The sequence below is a fragment of the Ptiloglossa arizonensis genome, chromosome 5 (genome assembly GCF_051014685.1).
Source record: "Ptiloglossa arizonensis isolate GNS036 chromosome 5, iyPtiAriz1_principal, whole genome shotgun sequence".
NCBI classification, from domain to species: domain Eukaryota; kingdom Metazoa; phylum Arthropoda; class Insecta; order Hymenoptera; family Colletidae; genus Ptiloglossa; species Ptiloglossa arizonensis.
In genome coordinates this window covers 10185691-10210438 of record NC_135052.1, presented here as the reverse complement: position 1 = coordinate 10210438, position 24748 = coordinate 10185691, and the positions used below count along the sequence as shown (strand labels likewise).

General features: G+C 35.5%; 1 protein-coding gene across 2 annotated transcripts in view; it reads left to right on the top strand.

Moving 5' to 3' along the window:
• LOC143146843 (RYamide receptor) overlaps window positions 1-24748 on the top strand; it is a 39287-nt gene that overhangs the window by 13481 nt on the left and 1058 nt on the right. The window contains exons 2-6 of one of the 2 annotated variants that reach the window (XM_076311532.1): window positions 14775-15190; window positions 20228-20478; window positions 20849-21008; window positions 22758-22826; window positions 24261-24507. In XM_076311532.1, the coding sequence (XP_076167647.1) occupies window positions 14804-15190; window positions 20228-20478; window positions 20849-21008; window positions 22758-22826; window positions 24261-24507 (1114 nt within the window). In that variant the 5' untranslated portion in view covers window positions 14775-14803. The remainder of the gene's footprint in view (window positions 1-14774; window positions 15191-20227; window positions 20479-20848; window positions 21009-22757; window positions 22827-24260; window positions 24508-24748) is intronic. The other variant, XM_076311533.1, reaches the window with a different exon arrangement.

The window sequence follows — 24748 nt, the reverse complement described above, 5'->3', positions numbered from 1 at the left end:
CAATTTCATGTTCATTTATATTTTCAAATCCCTCTTATTACCAGTGTCAGAGTTAGATAAATCTTGATTATTTGAATTTTGCGCAATGTACGCGAGTAAATTTATGTTAAACGTTTAGCTGTGAGAAAATATTATACTTGCGCGTAAATGCCCAAACATTGTGTATACCACTAATTTTTGACGACAGTTTCGATTTCTCTATTTTACCTTTCGTCTGTTAATGGTTGAGGTGATCGATGAATACTTCTTATCGATCATTCGGACCGGATGAACCCGTAATTGTTGATTTACGGGAAAATTCGTGAACAATAGTTAATTGATTTCCACACTGTACGAAGATAGGAGTTGAAAATCTAATTACTCGACAGCTGGCAAAGTTCTCGCATACGGTAAACTAAAGATGTTAGTTAACGACACGTGTTAAAGTTCAAGCGAGTTTAAAATTTAATTGTAGACAAAAATCAGTATAATTGCAGCAATAAATTAAATTAGGATTAAGGACGTAGCATTAACAACGATCCTGGAAAGCATTGAACAATACGATATAAATCGTATCAGATATTTTTAAAAATATTTTTAACTTTAGTTGCTTTTATCAATTTCAAACATAATATCGTAACAAGTAATTTCTTTGGCATCTATGAGCAAATTTCTCTGTTACACCTCGATTGAAGTCTTTGGTGAACCTCATCTAACAGATCCTGCCTTAAATGCGAATAATCCTATGGGTGGAGTCTCTTACTTACAGAGAATTTAGATCGGACTTAGAGTTAACAAAGGGAGAGAGGAAGAGAGAGAGAGAGAGATCTTGATAGTAGCTATCTACATAGTTTGCCAAAATTTATAACTAAGAGGGACGAATGTTGGAATTTAACTTAGAAATGCTTAAGACCCGGATTCAAACAGAATTATTTTCTCTTAAGTATGAAAGAAATTACTTCTTATGAATAAGAATTTGTTCGTCTCTTCTTAATTGGCATAATACCGAGCAGAGTTTGAATAGATTGCAAACTGAGGATGAACGATAAATAGGGCATAATAATATATTAAAAGAATGGAAATATAACGAAGGATGTTCATTACGAATTTTAAACAGGAATAATAAATCAAGCACTTCGTTTAAAAATAAAATGCTTACTTAGTTAAGTAGTTAATACGATCTTCTAATATTTTCAGCTAAAAGCTTCGTTTCTTGTGCGAATAAAATTGATCAATTACCTACCAAATAGCAAACAGTTAGATAACAATAAATATTATATTTCAATGTGTTTTACGATATAAATTCCCCGAAAAGGTCCAAAAGTATAAATGAAACTTTGCATTATTTTAAAAAAGTTGAAGTAATAATTTCTTTTCTTAACACAGAACATTATTGTACGATTGTATCGTGTGCGCAGAATGATTGTGGTTACGTGTGATTGTGTAAGAGTGACAAGTACAGATTACGTATGAGAATGAAATGGGACATATAAGTTGACAACGAATGAGGGTATGGAAGATATGGCTTTGAGAAATCGATAGTAATGTGTCTTGCCGAGAGAGTATATGAAGTGAACACTGGTATGACAAGTGAGAGAAGTAATTAACTTCAACTTGGCTATATTGAATCTAGTCAATTCGGTACGGAGATATTCTCGGAGAATCCTTTCAACGCGTCTCCTTTTTCACATTACACGATAAATGAATAAAGGATAGTGTACGGTAAATGAGAAAAATGATAAAACCTCTCAACGGACTTATTCGTGCGCAGATTGTTTTTACTGGACGCATGAAAAAATGGGTGATATCCTATCTTGTAAAGAATGCAAAAACGCGAAAAGAATGTTCACACGCGGTGCAACACTTCGCGCGAAGTGCAGCAAAGTATCGCGCGTAAAAACGACACGGGACAAAGAGAGCAAATCGTCTCGTGTCTCGTTAAATATGCATACGCATCGGCTTTTTAAAACTCGCGCGTGCCCCGTGGCACGGTGTAAATTAAAATTGCCACGACTGTTTCGAGAAGACCTTTGCCGGTGTTTTTAGTAAAATTCGGTTTCTTTTTCGCGTTTCGTATCTACGTGGCACTTTCGCGAAACAATCCCTTGAACGTCAGAGAAATATTCGCAATGCTGGGAAATACTTGTAAGTGTCAACAATAGATAAAATTCAATGAAATTAGACAGGGTTTCCGGATAGAGGATTAGGGAATCTTTGATTAACCGGATACGGATAAGAGAATCACGTTTCCCGATGGTTTCGAACTTTAAGACGTCAGTTTGCTCAATAAAATTGTTACATTCGAAACAAACGAAAAGGAGACAACAACGTTCTCGGAATAACGTGCAACAAGTTCGTCCAACGAAACTGCAAACTCTATCAAGTATTTAATACGCTCGGTATAAATATCCTCTCTTCGATCGTCTAAATGATACCTACTACGTAGTATTTACAGATGGGAATAAAATTTATTTTTAAATTTAATCTTGTTCGGGCAATTCGTGTCCCTCGAATCGCTTTTAAACGATCATTTCCAACGGAATTTAGCATCATAGGAACCGTCACGGGTCGATATTGAGCAATAAAAGACCGAGTATATGTAGCGTCGGAAAAATCAAATTTCTTTTTATTTCCGGTTCTCACGTGATTTAGTGGTTTTTATTTACAGAATCACTTTTAATACCGTTTGCGGTACAATTCGCAGAGAAAGTGTGAATTTCATTCGAAAACTTCAAACGGTTCGATTACAGGACACGATTTACGATAAAATCTCATTAGACGATTCGTTTAGTTCGCGTTAATAAAAAGTTACGTATGAAAATATCGATTAACGGGAATTTATTATAAATTTGAAATTTATAAGAAAAAGAAACTTATCGTGCAACGGAGACATTATCCGTTGATTAACGACATCAACGTTATCGATTGTTTGACGCTGTTGGAGAATCCAGTATAAAGGATGCAATGTATAAAGTACGTTAGACAGACGAATGGTGTGCATGTAAAAGACTTCCGCTTTTTTGTAGCGTTTGTTTCGATTTAATAAGATGTCATGTCAGGGAATGAAGAACCTTCTACGGGAGAGGAAAATTCATTCGATTAAGGATAAATAGAATAAAAGATTACCAACAGGAAAGATCACTTTTACTTCGTCAAAAAAGAAATAGAGCAGGACTTATTTTATTCAAGTTTCTGTTAAGAAATACAAATTGACAATTATAAAATACAAGTAAAAGGAATTTGAAGTTCACAATACAGTCTACAAAATAAAAATGCTTGGGTTTACGACCGGATAAAATCTGACGTGAAAAAATTAATCTTGCTTCTAGCTAGAAAAATATTCATCCTCTCTCCAAGACATTTGTAGAAGATTATGTTATATAGTAGGTAGGATCATGTTAACGTTTTACGAACCTACTAAATTACACCTGACAAAGCACCGGATAGCGATCATTTTTCGTAAATTGTACGTAACAGCATGACTTCAATTAATCTTCCACAATACCTCTAATACGAAGATTAATAATACAATGTAGTTAAATAATTTTCATCGTATCTCTTTGGAACCATCGAGGAACATAATTACTTAAAATTTTATATTACATTTATCCTATAATGGTTACAACAATATTAAATAGTACTTTATCAATTTTATTTATACGACATGTTTCAATAATATGATTATTTCACAGGTAAGTTTACCAGAGTTACTAAAAATTACTTTTGTCCAATGGAATAATTTGTAAATAATCATTTTCTTTAAACGTAAGAAAAAAAATGTTAACGAGATTAAAGATTAACGTTTTTACGTATATTGTTCGTAAATTAACTCTCACGTAGTGTCCGCTAATAATATTTTTAAGCAATTACTATAAACGCGTACTGCAACTGTATTTATAAACGGAGCAGAGCTAAAAGTCTGTTCGGTATACACGTTATGTAACGTCTATAAATTTGACACAATAGTCCTAGAACCAGAATTTGCACGAACTTTACCAGATAAATCTCCCGTACAAATGCAATTAGTCAACCTCTACAGAAACACGTATCGACGGTGACTCATTGTTCGCCATCTCAGAATGAACATCACGTGGAAAACAACTCACAAGGGAAGTTCACAGACCCGGATATTCGGACAATTCTGAAACATTGTTCGCAATTTTTCGGTGGTATCGTAACACGATTGTAGGGGATGAAATCAACCCTCGAAAAAAATGCAGCTTTCTCGTGGAATATCTCCGAACCTGTGACAAATGTATAAAAAGGAGAATAACGTTCGTACACGTGTCTGAAAAATAAAACTTTGTTGAACAAATTGGATCGAGTATCTTTATTTCATGAAACAATCGAACCGGAGTACGTGCTTTTCATTCGTGGAGTGACAGATGGAGAGAAATCCACGGGATTTCAATTCGTTATAATGCGTTTCTGGATAACCCCTTGCGAATCAAGCATACCGGAAATCATTTCTGACTCGATGCGAAAAAAGTTAATTATGGTGCGAGCGAATGTAATTTAATTACTTCGGTGCACGAATGGTGCACTATTGACATTTCTTCTCGATGTTTACTTGAAATTTCTCCAACCGTGAAATCGAATCTCATCTAAAGACTTCGATAATATCTGTCGACTTTTATGGAACGATTGAAAATGTTCTTCTTTGTACCATGGAATTGTTCTAACACGTTCAGGTGATTCTTCATCCATAAAAATAGCGCGATACTTTTACAGCCAGTTTTCGGTGAACACACTTGCCTAAGTCGACCTTTGGGACATTCAGTCGCGAGTTTTCCTAATTTCAGATGTAAATATTATTCGGAGAAAATAGGATTACTCCTCGGACCTTCAGACTCCTTCGAAGTTACGTATGCACACTAGTGATAGAAGACGTCCGCTTGTTCGAAACAATAGGCTCGTAGTGCAGCTGTTTGCAATGGGAAACATTGAACCGGTTCCATTGTTTTCACTCCCGACTTCGCCAATGTCCGTCTGGAATATATCTCAAGACCCAAGTGTTACAATATTTCTTCAACAACCCAAATGTTGGACCTTACGTTCGAAACAAACGATTCCGTAATATTTTATACGGTGTCGCGAACGCTGTTATTCCATTCACGATCTGGAATTTCCAAATCCATCCTTTACACAGCTTGAATCCGGATCGGTCCACCTAAATCTTTACCTCCAACATCCATAATCATGAATTCATACCATGAACGACAAACCTTTTGTCACAAATTTCTGCAAACTTTACACGTCCCGAACATTTCTCGACGCGCAGTTTTTCCACTTTTCCAACACTTATGTTGATTTTTCCATTTCGGTCATCAACTATATGTTCGGTAGATTTAGAACTGTACTCTTCTTTCGAAGGCACAATAGTAAGCTACACTCAGTATGGGTCTAATGGATCAGCGAAATAAAGCACACAATCGTGTTCAAGCAATAGTACGTGATGTATATGTTGAAAATTGTTCACGAAGTCACAAATTTCGTTGGGTGCAACAAGTGAAATATGACTGCAAACAAGTTACTTATATTTAAATCGATCACAAGTCTCGATTATATGAACTTGTTTATCGAGTGAAAATCGTAAAACGTACAAGAAGATTTCAATAGATATATTCTAATCCTTTGCGATACAAATTAATGAAATAATGAAAATAGTACTGCATTTCGTATAATAAAATATATACATACTGTGAGTTGAAACTGTTAAATCGTAACAAAACATTTTGTGTTACCAATGGACCGTTACGCGTACATTTGTACAGTGTGTTGAAGAATTTGCTAATCTGTAGAATAATTCTGTATTTGCTGTAAATTTCCTTGTTGGTAACCACTTTCCAAAGATCAACCTTCGCTGATTCATCAAAGGACACAACAACCCTTTGCAACGGGTCCACGTTTCGTCGCCAGTTTCGAATTCTCGTCGCGCGTGCAACGTTGGCTTACCACTTTGTAAAATAGCTATCGACGTAGTTACTGGTGTCCAGATCTTGTAATATCTTTAAGTAAAGTGTCGTAGCTTGTGAAACAGTAACAGCGTTTTACGATACTCGATCTCCCACCTAACAATATCCACGAAGGAACCCTTTATCCGAGGAAACTGTTCACTGTGCTTTCCCACAAGTTTTTTTGCCATAAATCAATTGCCATCGAGAGCAATGTGGTTGACCTGTTTTCCACGGGAAGTCGGCTGCTATTTTTCAACCGAGTTCCCAAGTCATCGAAAAAGATACAGAAACCATAAATGTTCGCTCACGATTGTCACAATTTCCATCGAGCGTGTAAACCCTAGCACGTGGACTTTAACACCATCTGTTCAAATATTTCTTATATCGGCTTCGTGCGCACAGTTAAAAAAAATATCGGAACACCTGCAATCGATCATGTTAACGAGCGAAATGTCCATATTGGACGAATGTTTTTCGATTATATTTACTGCTGAAATAAAAGACGAGATAGTACCGTATTGATAAATTTCGAAGAAAATCAAAGACACTGTACATTAACTATGAATGTGAAACACTTTCTGTAAAGCTGGGCTTTACGGGGGTCACGAGGACATTAAATATATAATAAGGACATACTATATCCCAAGTGGTTTCCAGTTTAATTAAAACATCCATTTTCAGCTTACAAAAGGGCACACTGAATTTAAATACTCTGACCTGTTGAAATTCTCTTATCCTAGGCTTATTCTAAATACAAAAGATTACTTAAATCTTATTACGAAGAGTATATTCAAGCTTCAGAATATGACATATTACAGGATAGTAGATCCTTTTGGAATTTCTATATTAATGTACGTGGTATACATCGAATACATAAATATCAATTAATTTAATTTTTTACTCGTTCAAATATGACTCGTAAATTGAATAAATTAATACTATTTTGTAAATTGTACTATTTTTTAGCTGAGTCAACAATAAAGCTTACCGTGAAAATTATTACTTATCATTCTGTAAAATAGAGAATAATAAAGGTAAACGTGACTAATAACTGTCGGTGCATAACGAGATAATTTTTTAACGCTTCGAGTAATTTTTCCATTTATAAACAACGAGAGGAAGTAAGAATAAGGAGACTCAATTTTTCGCTCGGAGAATAAAAGAGTAAAGACGTTCCACTGAACATTAATTTCTATTTCTAACTGACAAGGAACTCTTGTGACATTGAAATCGATCGATGAATATACGCGAACAAGTTATAATATTTGCTAAGGAAAGGGAGAAACGAAAAAGTTCTGATTGAATTCTATTTTTTATCCCACCTATCGAAGGGTACTGCAAGGCTGTGAAAAATATCGGGTGTCAGGGGAAATATTTGCGATACGTTGATTTGTGAATTGTGGTGTCGGTATACGAACGTTTGGTTCTTCATGAATCATATATTCTGAAATGAGAAAACACAATAACGCAATAGGAACGGCGGTACATGAAAAAGTACTATCGATGCAGATTCAAGCGCTGCGCGGTACTCTGTTACGCTGGCTAGGGCCATAAAATTTTGTTCCGAGTAAACGAAAATGGTCTTCGTGTGCTTCTCATTGATTATTATATTCCTTTGGGCATACGTGTTATCTTATCTTTCTATATACAGCTACTATACATTACTAACGTAATATATACTAACTACACCTTAGCCCCTCTCTCTCTATCCACTTTACCGCACACACATTCAACATAGTCCTTTTCGTTCTGCCTTCGTATCCACTATCTCCACTCTATTTTCGCATATAATATTATGGTACAGCTTCGTTTCCCTCTTTTCCACTTATTTCGTGCATTGATACTTTAATAAGTACACCATCCACACCACTCTCCCTGCTCCTTTATCGTCTCTTATTACCCTACCTTCTCGTTTTCATCTCGTGTCCTCCCTAACCCTTCCACCTATTTCCCTCCTGTTCGTCTCTCACCCAGGATCTGATGACTGCCCCCGTCTGTTCATGGTGAAACTACGGAAGAATCGATTTGACAAATGGTAGAGATGGAAACAATCGTATTCGAGGAAATGATGACGAATAAAATGAATGCACAACGATTGACTCGTTTGTACGATTCAACAAAAATTGAGAATCTGAAGATGATTGTCGTCAGAATCGAAACGTAAAATCGTAACTATTTCTACGTACGATTCTTTTTCTTTGCACCTTATTACCATAAAAATCTTCCTGATCGATTATTACCTTTTAAGGTAAACATTTTCACCCCTTGTCTTTCAATATCGAGTCACGATTCATATTATGATACGGATTAAGATCCACGCGTGCCAAATTATTCGTAATGAAACTAATCGCATTTATATTACCGATTAATATATATGTATATTATGTTTATTAAACGAATTAATTTTCGAAACTCTCTTGTCACGATTCCGTTGACTTCTAATTGATCGGCGAAAGAAGATAAAGCGTGCTCTACCTGACTATTGGCACGCACACTCTCAAATTAAATCGTAAGAGAAGGTGTTAAGAAAGCGTTGCAAGTTCAAAGTGTCGGTCACCGGTGTTTAAATATTTGGACAGATGGTGTTCAGGCCATGTACCAGAGTTTACATAATGGAAATCGTGTTTTTCATGTCGTTTCATCGCGTTGCGTCGTTAGCGCACACTCATGGTTTGGGAACTTGGCCAAAAAATATCAGCTGACTTTCGGTGAAAAACAGTTCAGCCACGACTCTTTCAATGGCAATTAACTCGCGATAAAATACTTGCGCGAAGTATCGGATATGTGACTCGTCTGGTTAGTCGAATTGAAATTAAAAAAAATAATAATATCGGTTAATTCATTACATAAAGGTACTTGATTCATGGCAAAAGACTCGTGGGAAATGTCGTGTTGCGAAGTGCTGTTTTCGTTTCGTTAGACACGATACACAAGCTTGCCTGAAAATTGGTGCAAGATTTACGGCAACTACCCCGATAACTACTTTGCAAACGCAATAACGATTGCGCGATGAAAAGTACCAAATATTAACGAACTCGAAGCTTATGTCGTCGAAATGGAACAGTAATTCCCGTTTTCAAACCGCACGTAATGCGAGACTCGCTCGTCGTTGCTTCGTCTCGCTCACTCCCGATGCGTTCCACTCGCATTCCTCGTTAGAGATAAAAATGTCCGCTTATCTCGCCTTCAAGCGAACTCGCAGTCCCGTTTGCTGTCACTTGGTAACGAAAATAACTGTTCTCGTAAAAATGAGATAGTGGCCGTAAAAAAAAAAAAAAAAAAAACGTACACGCTATACATGCTTGATTCCATCACTACTTTCACTGGATGCTGCCGATCTTGAAGGATCCAAAGCATCGACCAAGGTAATAATAGGGAGGGATTCCCGCAACCGAGAGATACCCCAATATCGACACTATCGCTGACTTCACTGTTATACGTGCTTCTTGGTCTTTTTTCGGCTATATCCCCCGCGTTTGTTTATTTTTTCTTATCTTTGCCAGGAGCTCTATTCGCTTGCTCGATTACGTAACCACGATCTCGCCCTCCTTGATCATATTTCTTTCGTCGAGGATTCAAAGTTCAATGGAAAAATATACTTTATTTCCATGGTCGTTAACTCTTTATTCGTATCAATTAAAACTCGAACGATAATTTATCGTGGATTATTTAAAGCTAGATTTAAACGATTTTAGGTCAGTTTACACTACGTGTTGCACTGTTTTTCAGCAACTGAGGACCGTAAATAGGATATCTCGGACTGAAATAAATCGCGCTGAAATATCGTATGTACAGTATTCTTCGGATAATTGAACCCATTTTTCTCGGAATAGCCGAAACGAAGTTATCCCTGTCACTATTATTTATTCAGCACCAGCATCCCGCTGACAAGAGCGGTCGATTGTCCATCATTTTTCTAGGACATTTTTTTTTTCATTTTATAAATACCTTTCTGATTCTATTATTATTACTTTTTTGTGCCCGAGTTGCACGACAACGTCGACAAAGGGATTATTGTGCAGGCGTGATGCTTACTATGGCACCTCATCACGCCACAAACATCAAATGAACCCCTCAGTCGTTAATTCACCAATTCACAGCTCCATTTGACAAACATGAAACTTCAGTATCCGCGCGATGGTTACACCGTTCGTATCGAAACGTTCGTCAGCAAATCGTACTTATCGGGTTCGTTTCACGATTTCAAAAATGTGCAATTTTTCACAAATTATCTTTATCGTAGAAAAACACGCGTTACTTAGCCACCGTAATAAATTACGAAAGAAATTAAGAAGTTAAATTGCCATTGTAATGTACATATCGAAGACTTCCTTTAAAGATATAACGCCAGATGTTGCTGCACAAATACAAATATACCTACCGAAACAGGTGAAAAAAACAATAGACATCTGAAAAATATCCGAGATACAAATTATACAAAGGAAAAAATTAAGGAGCCAAATTGTTTTCGCGAATGTATGTCCACACTATTTGCGACCACATTGTTCGTTAGCGCTTAAAAAGGCTCATTTCGAGGTCAAGCTCGAACCGTTGATGTTCTATACTCGCTATCTTTTTCATTCTCTACAGTTTTTACGAGATCGTTACATTTCTTCTATCCGTTATACCTTACAAGCGCGATTACGAAACAACTCGACCACCCTGTTCTAGGGTATGGTTCACGAGTATCGTGTTCGGTCAATGATCACATTAAGGACGATACGTGTAGAATGAATGAATGCATTGTAAACATTTGTAATGAAATTACATTTAACAAATTCAATATTATTTTTCAAATATTTGTCGTCGAACCACGAAAAATTGATAAGCTTGTTAGCAGTCGTAAAAAACATCTGTACAAAATCATTCGCAGATCTTTAATATTTTCGCGAGATTTTTCATTCGTGCTTTACGAGCGAAGAAATTGATGGGTGTACGTCGAACGACACGAATACTATATCAAAAGTGTTGTCATTATGTCGAAGAAACATCGATAAACGAACCCTTCATTTTTTACCCGCACGAACCCCTGATGGTGAATTGATGACAAATCAGAGAATTAATCGATCGATCAAACCATAATAAAAAATTACGGTCAACCAATGTCAGGCGTGTCATAGGATTATGGTATGTCCTATATCAAAATCCGGATGAACGACTTCTATCGATCGGAAAAAGAACACGACAGTATAAAGCAGACTCTTTAACAAATTAGACACGTAGAAGAACACGTATTTTTTTGAATAAAGAAACTATTGCTATTTTTATAAAGAGATAGATCATTCGCTGTAAAATACTCTACTATGAATGAAGAACACGTAGCTTTCGAGCAAAGAAAAATTCTTGCAATCTCTCTCACCTGGAAAATGATGGTATTTTTCATTTTAAAACTATTTCTAAAACAATGGTAAAAATGAGAAAATATTCTTCTTCTTCTTCATTATTCCCAAAGCTTTCGGCAATCTTTGTTAATGGATTAACACGCTTTGCATTCATTTGGCGAAGTCATCCGTGCCAATCATCTAGAGAGCAACTCGTATGAATGCATTTCACGATACAAGCTGCTTTGTGATTACATCCACGTTCGGCTAATACAAAAACGTGGATTCAATTGGAGGTGAAATGGAACCCATCTAAATCGAAGCTCGAATCGAAACCATTAGATCAAGACAGAATTCGAGCAACACTATCGGTAGAAAGATCACACCACCATTGAAAGGGTTTAAAATATAATAGTTGAACAGTTCACGGATATAATGGTACATCGTTACAATATTTTTAACGACTAAAAAAATTTTTTAAAAATCTTTAGTGACACTTAACACTTTTCAATCGATATTTAATGAAAATCGTACCCTATCTTATCCGCTTTTTGAATATTTTCTGGTTAGATGGTCCTTTCGCGTTCATTTCTGTCATGCATCGCGCGTATATTATACTTCGAACTAACATCTAATGATCTTCTAAAGCTTAGATTGTTTTACTTTACTTTGTACAGTTTACCTTGCACAAGACTTCATGCATACAAAATTTCTTCTTTGTGTAGTACCAGTTTCCTTTCAATCTAATGAAACATCACGAACATGTTTTGTTTCAATGTATAGGATATTTGTGATCTAGTTTCACGCACATTTTCCTCCAACCGTAATTTCAATAGGACTCTAAATAATGAACTTTTTTTAATTACATTTGTCAAGTAACACTTTTAGTGCGTTGATGAAAACATAGAATGATTTCGTAAAGATACGTAATCTAATAAAAACTTTTTATCGAATCGATTTTATCTCAGGTATCTAATATCTTCTTTTTGCGAAAGGAGATATTGAAATAAAACGATATTGATTAAAATTATTATTTATTCTTTTCCTTTTAAACTAATTTCTAATGTCCGTGTTAATCTATAAGAATCATTTAAGTCCTTTACCTTTCTCATTTGTAATATCTCATTCATAATAACATTTTGATATCGATGAATAAAGAAAATGAACAATGTACTGGTTAATAGTCTTACCATGTTTTATTCGTTAAACGTATTGACCGAGCAAACTTTTACGCCCTTTTTCTCATCTGACTAGGAACGAAAGAGTTCACCTATATTCTCTAACTCACTAGCTGTTCAAATATTTGTCGAACAATTCCCGTGTTTGCGAGTCAAAAAACCATCTCGTCAAGCTGGAAATTGTATCAACGACCATACAGATCTCAATAGAATTGCGGAAAAAGCGGACAAACTGCTTTTTATTATTTTATCGACGAAATAACGATAAAATGAGAATCGATGGTTATATTATGGAATTACGATGGAGATGATTGATGATGAAATCTGAAATTTTGAAAAGAAAAAAAAATTACTAAAGTATCACTTTCACTCTATCTTGTTCTCGTCCATCAAGTTTTGAATTATGACACTGATGGATGCAAAAGAGGTCGATTCGAAAGTTATTCGCAAATCTGTCTTTTTATACAGTGATATCGTTAAAAAAATTCAATCTCTGTAGAACGATATGTATTTTGTCATAATAACGACACAGTCTCGATAAATGTCCAGTTATTGTGTTTCTCCCAATGGTGTTTCTTTATCACACTTGTTCGTTTCCCTGATAAATACGGTCAAATTTACCACTTTAATAACCTCGACTACAATTTTAATTTAAGCTACTTAACATAATATCATGGAATATCTAATAGTCTAAAATTTCAGCAAACTGAAAGCGGTATTGCTACTGTTGTATATCCACGATCGATCACGAGCCATTATCTACTTTTACTCTTAACATCGTTTTTAATTACGTTCGTTTATTTACAAAGAATTGACACGTATAACTGTAGTGAAGAAGTCTATGTCACGACGTTATTTAATCGATAACAATTGCTAACAAGGAGCGCCCTTTGTTTCACTTCTGAAAGTAAATATACAAAATGTACTGATATTTTTTACTCGGGAAAAGAACAACAAGAACAATATGATGCGAATAATACGAAATTTGAATACATCTGATATTGGTAGAATTTTATTCAAATAATTTAAATTGTACTATTTATAATTCGAATAACGTATAATTAAAAATCGTCTAAAAACCTCGTCAATCCATTGATAATAATCGCATAAAGATCTACCCTGGAAAATATGAAAATTATTTTATTTCTCATTGATGGTTCCAAAGCGCTGCGAAGACTCGCTCGCTATTGTTTTATCTCGTTTACTCTCGGTGCGTCCTGTTTACTAGCTTCGTGAAATCATATAAATTTTCTTCCTTGAAAACAAGAATTACTGTACTCAGAGATGCACAACTAACGGAAATAAATAACAACGGTAAATTCTTGAAATACTTACCTCCCGTTCTGCTGCCTTCGATAATTATGTCTTAAAGTAGTGTTTAAAGGTGTTAGGGGCCTTTTGAAAGATATCGCAGAGAAATGCGCAACTTAATCGTCTTACTTTGAGAACGTCTAGATTCTATCTCTGCAAAAAGGAACGATCCTCGTATCTGAAAATTTAATTATTCGTTGTCAATATACGCGCAAGCAGCGGCGCAATAATGCTCGAATATTGAACCAGGGATAAAACGATTCTAATATAGACGAAGAATTCCCTTTGAGCTGCATCAAAATTAATGTAAAATAAATTACAAATTATTTTCTATGGAAATGTAATTATATTCAAATAGTCACTGCTTCCGTAATAACCACTTACCAAGAGATCCTGTTAAGTAATCAAGTTAGTTTCCTGTACAAAGACCGCAACAACCTCAAGTCGATGTACGAGTACACCATTTAGGTTTGGTGCGTTACGTAATAAATACTATTATAGAACGTGATTAATACCGCAATCTAGTCTAAAAACTTTGTGTATTTCACATACATTATTCACAAGATTATTATCGGAGATCCTTGGAATTGTCTGTCCCGGACCATTTTGTATTCCACAATTCAGAATTATTGTTTCGTCGAGAACGCAAGCCCTCCGCGTTCCAAATATCAAAAATATTTATTATTATTTTTGTTGCAAATCATCCATTCTAATCTCTAAATAGTGCAAATACTATTATAAGTTGTTTTCGACGTTACTATCGGGTCATTGATTTTTGTATATTTCACCCCTCTTCACGTAGACGTATCTGATTTATGTGTATCACAAGTATGCAATATCCACTCCCCCGTGGACTTATTATTACCATTTTATTAACATTTAACATTTTATCTACGTATAACCGGATTGAAAACATTATAATTTCGAGTCGGATAACTTTCGAAAGAACTCGAGCCACGAGTCCCCGGTTTCGATCCATTATGGTGATTATCAATCACTTCTTCACCTTTTCAAAAGTCTGCTTCCAGGTTAAAATGTTCTGCAAAGGCGCGTCGCAATGAATGCGAGCAACAGCGAAGAGAATCTTTTCCTGGAGATTCAGAATGGCTTCAACGTATCGAATTCGACAAACTTGGAAGTTAACATCAACTGCGACCTGTTCACGGACTTGTACAGTAACTTCTCAACGAGCTGGTTCCAAGGCATCATTTACTTCTTCTACAGTCTCGTCTTCGTCATCGCCTTAACCGGAAACGGTCTAGTTTGTTACGTCGTGTACAGCAGCCCTCGAATGAAAACCGTCACGAACTTCTTCATTGTGAACCTTGCTTTCGGGGACATGCTGATGGCGCTTTTTTGCGTCGCGCCCAGTTTTATTAGCATTTTGATACTGCAATATTGGCCGTTTGGGCAGGAGCTGTGTCCCACTGTTAATTACTTGCAGGTACGTTTAATAAATTTTAACTCGTTATGTTTATCAAGAAAGAGAATACCAGAAAAAAAAACTATGTATGTACACTAGACAACGTGTTACTGAAACTTCGATAAAGGGGTTAATAAAAGCTGTTGCGTCCAATTTGGGTATATATTCTCAATGGTAAAAATCTCACATTAGCGGTTTATACACCGATGCTCGTGCGGCATCTCTTTGAGGTTTTGGCCACTGAGCACACATAATGACTATTGCACTTACTCTCTCTCTATATCCCATTCTCTGGTCCCATAGGACGGTTCACGCGTAGTTGAGTCACAGTTCGAGATAATAATCGCTACCTACCCCGGTTCCAAGTTTACCCACAATTCCCGGAGCCTGTCACTTAATCTTTAATTACTCGCGGTGGTGCATTCTGTACACCAGGGTAAAATGCATCTTTCGATGATACACTACCAATTTGAATAATAATTATATTGTCTGCCAATACAATGAATATATTTATTTAGTGTACGGATTACGTTTACGCATGTAACTTTGTAACTTTGTAACTTTGTAACTTTGTAACTTGATCGAGTAACTGAGAGTTAAAACCAGGAATTATTTTAAAACAGAGATTTTTCACAACTTCTCTATGTGTAGTGTTTATCAATTTTTCTAGCTAATTTACGCTATCGATCTCTCTATACCGAGTTTCAAGGATTTTTGTATGATGTGTGCAATTGCTGCATAGAGAGTATCGTTTTCTTGTGAGAAACCTCGTAATTGTTAATTTTTGCGAAGCAAATTAACAAAGATGGGTTAATCGATTTCCTGCGACACGTGTTTTCTTTATGTTCATTCGTTAATTTTGGACGCGTTGAAATAAACTACGAGCAATAATCCATACAGGAATAGAAACGGAACATAGGATTCCTAACAATATAGGTGCAATGGATTGGTATCACGCAAACGTTAGTACTGTCGATAGTTACACGAAAATGAACTTTATTTTACAACCACAAAGATCGGAATATACAGCATCGATAACGAAATGTACTGACAGCGGTTCAGAAATTAAATACACTTTCTACAGTAGTTGCTTGGGGTTTTGTGCTTTTCAGTATTGGAGCAAGGGTGCTAAACTAGGACGAAGTTTAGAAAGTTGTATTTCAGTTTGCGAATGCCTGGAATGGGAATAATTGTTCCATGGAAAAGTATTTGGGACATGAAAACGATAGATTAAACACGGTTCTTTGAGCGTGGGTATGGTTCGATAAAATTAATTATTTGTACTTGAATAAATTCCTATAACTCGATAATAACGAGCTCGAAACAAAAAAGTATAATGTTAGCTATAGAAACAAAACGTAAGATAATTGATAAGTTTAGAAATGACGAGTCTATTGTAAATTTAGCTGGATTATTTGGTACGATTATTACTTGCATTAAAAATATGTTTATTAAGAATTTTATACGATTAAAAATGTGAAAATATTATTGAAATTTAGTAGTAAAAAAAATGGACACGTATAGTTTTCAAAAATTCGTTTCGTTAGATTATTCCTTCGTTTAAAAAAAAATATATAAGCAATTGTGAAAATGACATTTTTTGACATTGCACGTAAATCTACGATCAAGATTTATTTCACTATATGAAACAAAATAAGGCTTCTGGCACTTCGTTAACAATGCGAAAGAAAAACGATTAATATAAAAGTCTTGAAACAAAAAAATAATGGAAAAAGTTTGAACGTACCGAGACTTTTTTTCGTATATCTCTGCTCGTGGCATGAAAGTTTAATATTCGAAGAACTGACGCCGTATATTTTTTGTTTTCCTTTGTTTCTTCTACAACAAATTTATCAGAACCTCGAATTTCAAGCAGAAAGATATTATATACAATTTTCAATGTTATAAACGGATTAATAGATAATTAAAATTTATTTTCGAAGTTAAAAATTCATGAAAAAATTCTCGCAAGTTTTGTATCTCAGTTTCCCATTCATTGCACTACATTCAAATAAAATTGATTATACATAACTGCAATTTTAAATGAAAATAATAATTTCGGTATATACGTTGTTCTCGATGTTTCGTGAAAATTGCTCAAATTTTATGCTGTACATTTATTCAAATGAAATATTTTAACTGTACTCGAATAAATTCCACGGAAAGTTTACAAAAGGATAATTCTTTCTGTTCGAATTGTTGCAGGGCCGTTAATTTTTTATATTCAATTTTCCTCCAGTCGATGAAATAAATTTTAACACGAAAATCGATCTTCTTCGCTTAACATTGAATGTAAAGAAAACTAGCTCGAATTTAATAACGGAGAATATATTACACAGACTGATATCAACATTAACATAGATTTCAGTAGCATTTTTCTAGGTTTTGAGAATAAGGTTTGAATGAATAGGTTTTAGAGAATAAATCACCCATGAAAAGAATATCGATAAATTTATCCAGAGATACGAAAAAATTATACAAAATCATGGTCACTCCTAGACAAAATAATTCGCCGAAGTACTGATTCTCCGCAACTGATTTAACTTGACGATATCTTGCATAATAGTTATTGATTCCGGGGAGTAAAACTTCTGTAGGAAACCGAAACTTGTAATCGAAGAGAACAGGTCGTTTGTAGGTATTTTATCGAATTACTTAAAACTAATTAACAGAACATGAGCGTGGAGCAGCTGCACGGAAATGCATAAATGTAGTTTCGGTTACGATGATGTCGTTAACAAATGTAATTACGGAGATTGTTAGCCGGAGATACGGAGTGTTTTTTACCAAGACTGGGAGCAATTTGTTAACTTTGTGCCAAATAATCTGACAGTGGATAATCAATAACTACGAAAGACAAGTAACGAAACGATGTCGTGTGCGTATCACCCTTGAATGAAGATTTAATATCGCGCCTCTAATTTGTCAGACGTCGAAGCGTCGACAGAAAATCGTTCGATCGTTAAAGATTTTAATGAATGGCTAATCCATACGCGGAAATGTTTTTTTCACCGAACAACACACCTTTAACAGTGCTTACTGGTCGATACAACATATTGAACCGCAAAGAAGTCAGTCACGACGAATGCTCACCGAGAAAAATAATGGTACAGTTTGAATTTAGTATTGAACAGTTTTCGAATGTGACTCCACTTCGCGTATTTTTCATCGTACCTGGAAAATGAAATATTAATAAGGAACAGTGAAAAGGAAAATAAATCGATACCCGACCGATCGTAAATGTTCCTTCCACAAAACAAATCGAACAATACAACATTTTGCATTCTTCGACTATTCTTGAGATTCCTCCAGTTGCAATTTTTATGAGCTGTGTGCGATAACAATTTCTTCCGGTAATAGAAAAAATAACAATTTGAAAGTAAAAATGTCAGTTATCCGATATGAAAAGAATTGTTATTTTTGCTAATGTGAGAACAAAATTTACGAAGAATGTGTTCATTTTTGTTAAAAGTTCCCTGCAATGAGCCAACCCGAATACGAATAACCGATTGTGATTCGAAACAGGCAAATTTATCAAATAATTGCGAACATCGGTGAAAAACATCAGGCTTCGGTCTACAGTAGAATTTTTAAACAATGGCAACATTTTGTGGCCAGAAAAAAAAATGTAAACGTCCGTGCTACGAATTATGAATCGGTTTCGGAGTTGATCGAAGTAGCGCCCGATGGAACGAACTAAGAGTACCGAATACCATGAGAGAACGCAACCGTTTCGAACGTAATTAGAGTAACCGTTTCGGTTAGCTACACCGAGTCTCTCGATGACATTTGATGCCATTCTTGACCTGCTTACGTCTTGAGTGGTACTCGATTGTTGCCTCGACGAATGTTCTACATCTTGCTGACTTTGAACCCTAGTGGATTCTTATCGACCTCTCGAGCAATCTCCTCGAGGGATTTCAACAAGAGCACCAGGGGAGAGACTCCATGTACCTTTCTTCTTGGACGACTACGTCGCGGTGCGCCACGGTTATGCCTCATTGTGTAACCGTCATATCGAATTGCACATCCATGAATGGAAATCCGCTCTCCGGGTCGTTGGCTGAATTTTAACCAGCAGTCCCATCCACTCTCCAGGGTACCATCGAGCTCGTGTTTATTTCTGAGCACGATGCGACTTTCAATTACACCGTGATTCTTGGCGCTGCGTAGTAATTCCCGCGTGTCGTTGCGTATCGGGGTCCTTCTACTGTTCGATGGTTCCTTTCATTGATGCGTAGCCAGGTGACGAATCGGGAACTCGAAGATCAAATTTGATGCAATTGCACGTGGAAAGGTCTGTGCACGTGTCCTATTGACGTTTCAATGCGCAAATTGGAACATTCAAGTACCGTTTACACTTGGGGTTAATTTGCACAAGTGGCCCGATACTCGTAAAGATCGGTGCACCGGTAAGTTTCAATTCCATTGAAGAGGTGTGTAATCGTAGTTCGTAGCGGAAACGAGTGCGTAACAACGACACAGGTACACCGAGTATCTGAAATCGTTTAATTTTCGTCTCGCTTCTTCTTTATCGAACTGTTTCGAAAATACAATCGGCTCGTTCGCCAGTTGCAAACTTTAAAATATATCGATCGTAAAAAGGTCCGGACAATGCGTACAATCGGCAGTCTACGCGATATTGTCTTGCGTACGAAAAATCAATTTGTTGAAGCTCGAATGACCCCGTGCGCTGCCTGAACGTGAATCTATTGTTGTAACAATTTCCTCATTTTGTATCGTGGACGCAATTGGAGCGTGATTGCCTCGAGGTAAAGACCTAAGTCTTTGTTGACGAAAACCAAGTAATGCATTCTCCAACGGTTTTCTCGGACGAGACGGTGATTTTAAGTTTCCACCGAGATCGTCTGACTTGACGTTAATTTCGTCATTTTTTTAGGCGCTGCATTACATAAAAATGTATACGATTCGATTTTAGAAAATGGCAGCGACCTTTAAATATTCGAAACGTCCCCACGCTTCGAAATTTATTAATTATTATTCGAGATATTGATCTGTAACATTGGACTTGGAATCATGAATGTTACTTATTTTCAGGCTGTATCGGTCCTGGTGAGTGCATACACCCTCGTGGCGATTAGCATAGATCGTTACATAGCCATTATGTGGCCCCTGAATCCGAAGTTGAACAAACGGCAGGCACAGATTCTAATTCTAGCTGTTTGGGTGCTCGCTATGACAATATCGTTTCCAATCGCTGTAGTTTCAAAACTGTCGCAGCCTACAATCGACTATGAAGTATGTAAACAATACGTCTGCGTGGAGGTTTGGTCCTCAATGGAAAAAAGGTAAATTTAATTTTCTTTTACTTCATATTTGAAATTCGTAAAATACATTTGAACTCGATCGTTTCTAAAATAGAAAAAAAGTATTCATGGTTGTATTACTATATGTTATATTGGGTTGTTCGGGGAGTCATTTCGTTTTCCAAAATGGAGAATATATAATTTAATAAAATGTTTGTACGCTCTAAAAAAAATCGTGTTTCATTTTCACCAAAAAAAAAAAAAAACGAAATGACTTTCCGAACAACCCAATATTATTAGTATACTCTCTTTCGAAATATGTTTATATCCAAATTGTACAATATTCGATGGGTTGCATAGGTTAACAGATTGATCTTTGTAAAATCGTGAATTGTCTGTGTGTCCGTTACAGATATTATTATTCTATCGCATTATTGGTTCTCCAGTACGTGATACCAATAATGGTACTTGTATTTACCTATACGAGCATCGCTGTCATGGTATGGGGTACGAGACCACCAGGAGAAGCCGAAAACGTCAGAGACCAACGAATGGCTCGATCAAAGAGGAAGGTAAGGTATTAAAAACCATTCTGTTAATGAAATTCTTCCGGAAATAGTCGAATCTTTCCAACACTTTTCCCTTCACTTCCATATGAAAATGTGATTAATTAAAGACACTCGATCTAATACTTCTATAAGTAGTAATGGAAAATTAAACGGAGAACTCTTTTACAGAAGACACTACGTTATGAACATACTCGAATCTCATACAGTTTTTCACACGATCTTCTGTGAGAAGCTCTTTGAATTTCGATAAACGTGTCTGCAATAAACTGGGAATCGCTCAATAGCTGGTACGAACATAAAAAGCTTCGAAACTGGTTCTTCGCTGTATAAACATGACTTATGAATTTTCTTGAAAGAAGCATTCCAGCTTCATCTTTCGATCATTCAATTTATATTTCAATTTCATATTTCATTTTTACTTAATACGATTTGAATTTTTTTAACGTTCAATAAAGCATTCGATGTTTAAAAAATTGCTCACTCGATACATAAATGCAAGCTGGATATGTGTAAATACAATCGAGTGGATATTTTGATAGAGTATCTCGATAATAAATTTTAATTGGTTCTCGATAATTGAAAGATAGTAAAATTCATGTTGGAACAAATAATACCATACCACCGGCAATATTCACAAACACCGATCTAATTAGAAATATTGAATAATGGATAGACACGAAAGAAAATCACGGATAACAAGTCGTTGAGATTCAAGACTCTTTGTGACTGGTGTCAAGAAGACATTACAAATCGTGAAAATATAGAAAACGTAATAACATATAGAATGATTAAATGGTAAGAGTGTAAATTGTGTCCAGCTACCATCGTCCGATACTACTTACCCCTTTTAGCTTCCTTTTCAGTATACAAACATCGAACCAATACTCGAAACTAATTATTTCGAAAACGGAGGCTAATATCGATAAATGTTATTCCATAGTTTCAATTTATCCTTTCACAAAGAATTATTTATGCACGGATGTACCGCCTATTCTCACCTTCTCTTTGCACAAAAGCTTTCAGTTTTGTTACAAGATTCTAATCCTTATAATTGGAACCAAAATACAAAATCAGTGACTGTTTTATATCGAAAATATAATTCTCCATTTTCTGAAGATGTTCGTAGCGTAAAAATGGTCTTCAAAACCACTGTAAGAATCCACGGCAAAATTCAATCATAAATGATCCATAAAATAAAAACGAAGTTACAAATTTTAATAATTTGTAAGTTGATCAATCATAATTAACCTACTTGTTAGAAACAACGTTGTTAAACGCAGTAATACGCAATGCATGTATTTACTACCTAGATGTATTAGTTTCCCGCGCAACAAAATAAGCTCGGTCTGAACGGACCACGGAATATTAACGATAACGATATATATGCTCAACCTGACCGAAATTAGCGCTTTCGTTCTGACATATGCCCTGGCGCTAATTCAGTCAGTTACACGCTTTTCTCATATTTTGCCGCTCAAAACTTATCGCCACAGGTGTAAATATCGGTACAAAACTACCGATACGAAATTCGGAAGGAAAATCAGAATTTATCACAAAATATTCTAATATATTTGAACATTGATTTATTTAGGTGTCGTAAAATAACCGAGGGACCAATAACGAGAAAATAAAGCCGTTGTATTATTAAGTCACACTTATTATTCGATTTATTACTTGACATGTAAACGATTAATCCATTGCAAACATAAGGAGGGAATATGTAATGCGTCCATGATGTTTCACTTGTTTCAGATGGTGAAGATGATGGTGACGGTGGTAATAGTGTTCACCGTCTGCTGGCTCCCTTTCAATATACTGAACGTAAGTGACTCGTTTGCAATAAATCATAAATTGTCATTTCCCTTGGGTAATAGCATTTGCTTATCGTTAAGATAAACTGAAAGTACGACAATGACATTGCTTACAGTGAAAACAGTTGGTCTTTGGTTGTGGATAATCGACTACTGGCTCCAGTTCATAGAGACACCACAGGATATCCCTTAATCGGTGGTAATCCCTTAATCCCTCCGTTAGTCCTTAAAATACTATTGATGTGTTTACACGATCAACGATTAACATACAGGCACTGCAAGCCCTGCGGAAGCGTTAACACGGCTGTCGAGATTTGGGCATCCCAAGCGTTATGTTTGTTTACACGTCCAACGTTTCTTAGATCGAATTTTAATCGAAATCGAAAGTTTACCAATATTAACAATGTCCAGTGTCGAACGACGCGTAATCGTATTCGAAACGAATGTAAAAACTACACGTATGTGAATCGTCTAAGCCCTTCACAGGCAGTCCATTGTATCAAGAAGTCCTATTAGTGTTATAGAGAAGGAAAATTAGAAAAATTTCTCGTAGTATACAATTTATACAGTCTGTAGATACATATTTCTTCTATTACTTTCAAACATTAGCAATTTCTCCTTTTTGTTGTTTGAAAAATTTAGTGTTGGATGATAAGGCAAAATTCTCGATTTTTTAAGAATTTTGTAAAAATTCGAAACAATAACGGTCAGGTTAAATAATTGGAAACATCTGGACTGGCTGATAAATGCATCTTGCAATTCTACGTATAAAATGCTGGAAATATTAACACCAGAACAAGATTAATGTACCTTTTGCAGCCACTACTTAGTTCAATTTCTGAGATCCACTACTAACAGTTATTAACGTCAGCGTCTGCTTTATTTCCTTCCACGTCGTTTTCTCATTCCGTGGATTATACTCGCATAATCGACCATTTGTCTTCGGTTTCACACTACCTTGGAGGTAATAGGAATATAAAAGGAAAACTTGCGACTACTCAAGCACGACACTTAATAACTAGAGAAGGGAATTATGCTGTAGAATCGTTGAAGTAGTGTGAGAGATATTTAAGTCTAGTTTTGAAGATTCATTTTCATCGAATAAAATCGAAATAATAGTATTTAAGTATTTAAACACAAAATTATCACAGAAAATAGCACTCTGCGTTAAGACCTTGAATAGATCGTTTAAAAAAATCAATTTTCGTTTAGATTTGATTTTCGTTTCAATCGAATTTCAGTAAAAATCTGAACGTTCAATTTTTTATCTATATTTACCATTTGACATGGATTTTGAAATTAATTCCATTTTAGCAATTCTGCAATTTTATCTTACATAAAAGAAAGTAGTAACTACAATAGAACAAAATACTGGAATAAGAGAAGAAAAGAATGACTGCTGTCTTACAGTTAATTGAATGAAAGTGAATCATTTTTATTTCAGTTAATACTGGATAACAACGAAACACTGAGAAGTTGGCCAGGACTTCCTTTTGTATGGATGGTTCTTCATTGGTTAGCTATGTCACATTCATGTTACAATCCGGTGATTTACTGTTGGATGAATGCAAGATTTCGAAGTGGATTCATAACTGCAATTGGATGTTTACCCGGAGTGTATCGAATTCTTCGCAATGACAGACGACGTAATACTAATCGCAACACTAGTATGAACGGAATTCCTTTAACTGGTAATTAAATTTTCACATTTCTAATCATTCTATTCTGAGAAAATCTGAACACAGCATTGATATATCGAAGATGCACCAATTTCGTTGAAACAAATTTAAATTGTACACTTGAATATTTGAATCGTTACTATAACGATGAAAAATAGATTAAATAAATCATTATAAAAATATAACGATGAAAAATAGTTTGAATAAATCATTATAAAAATAGATGGGAAACATTTTAATCTTCGAATATCGC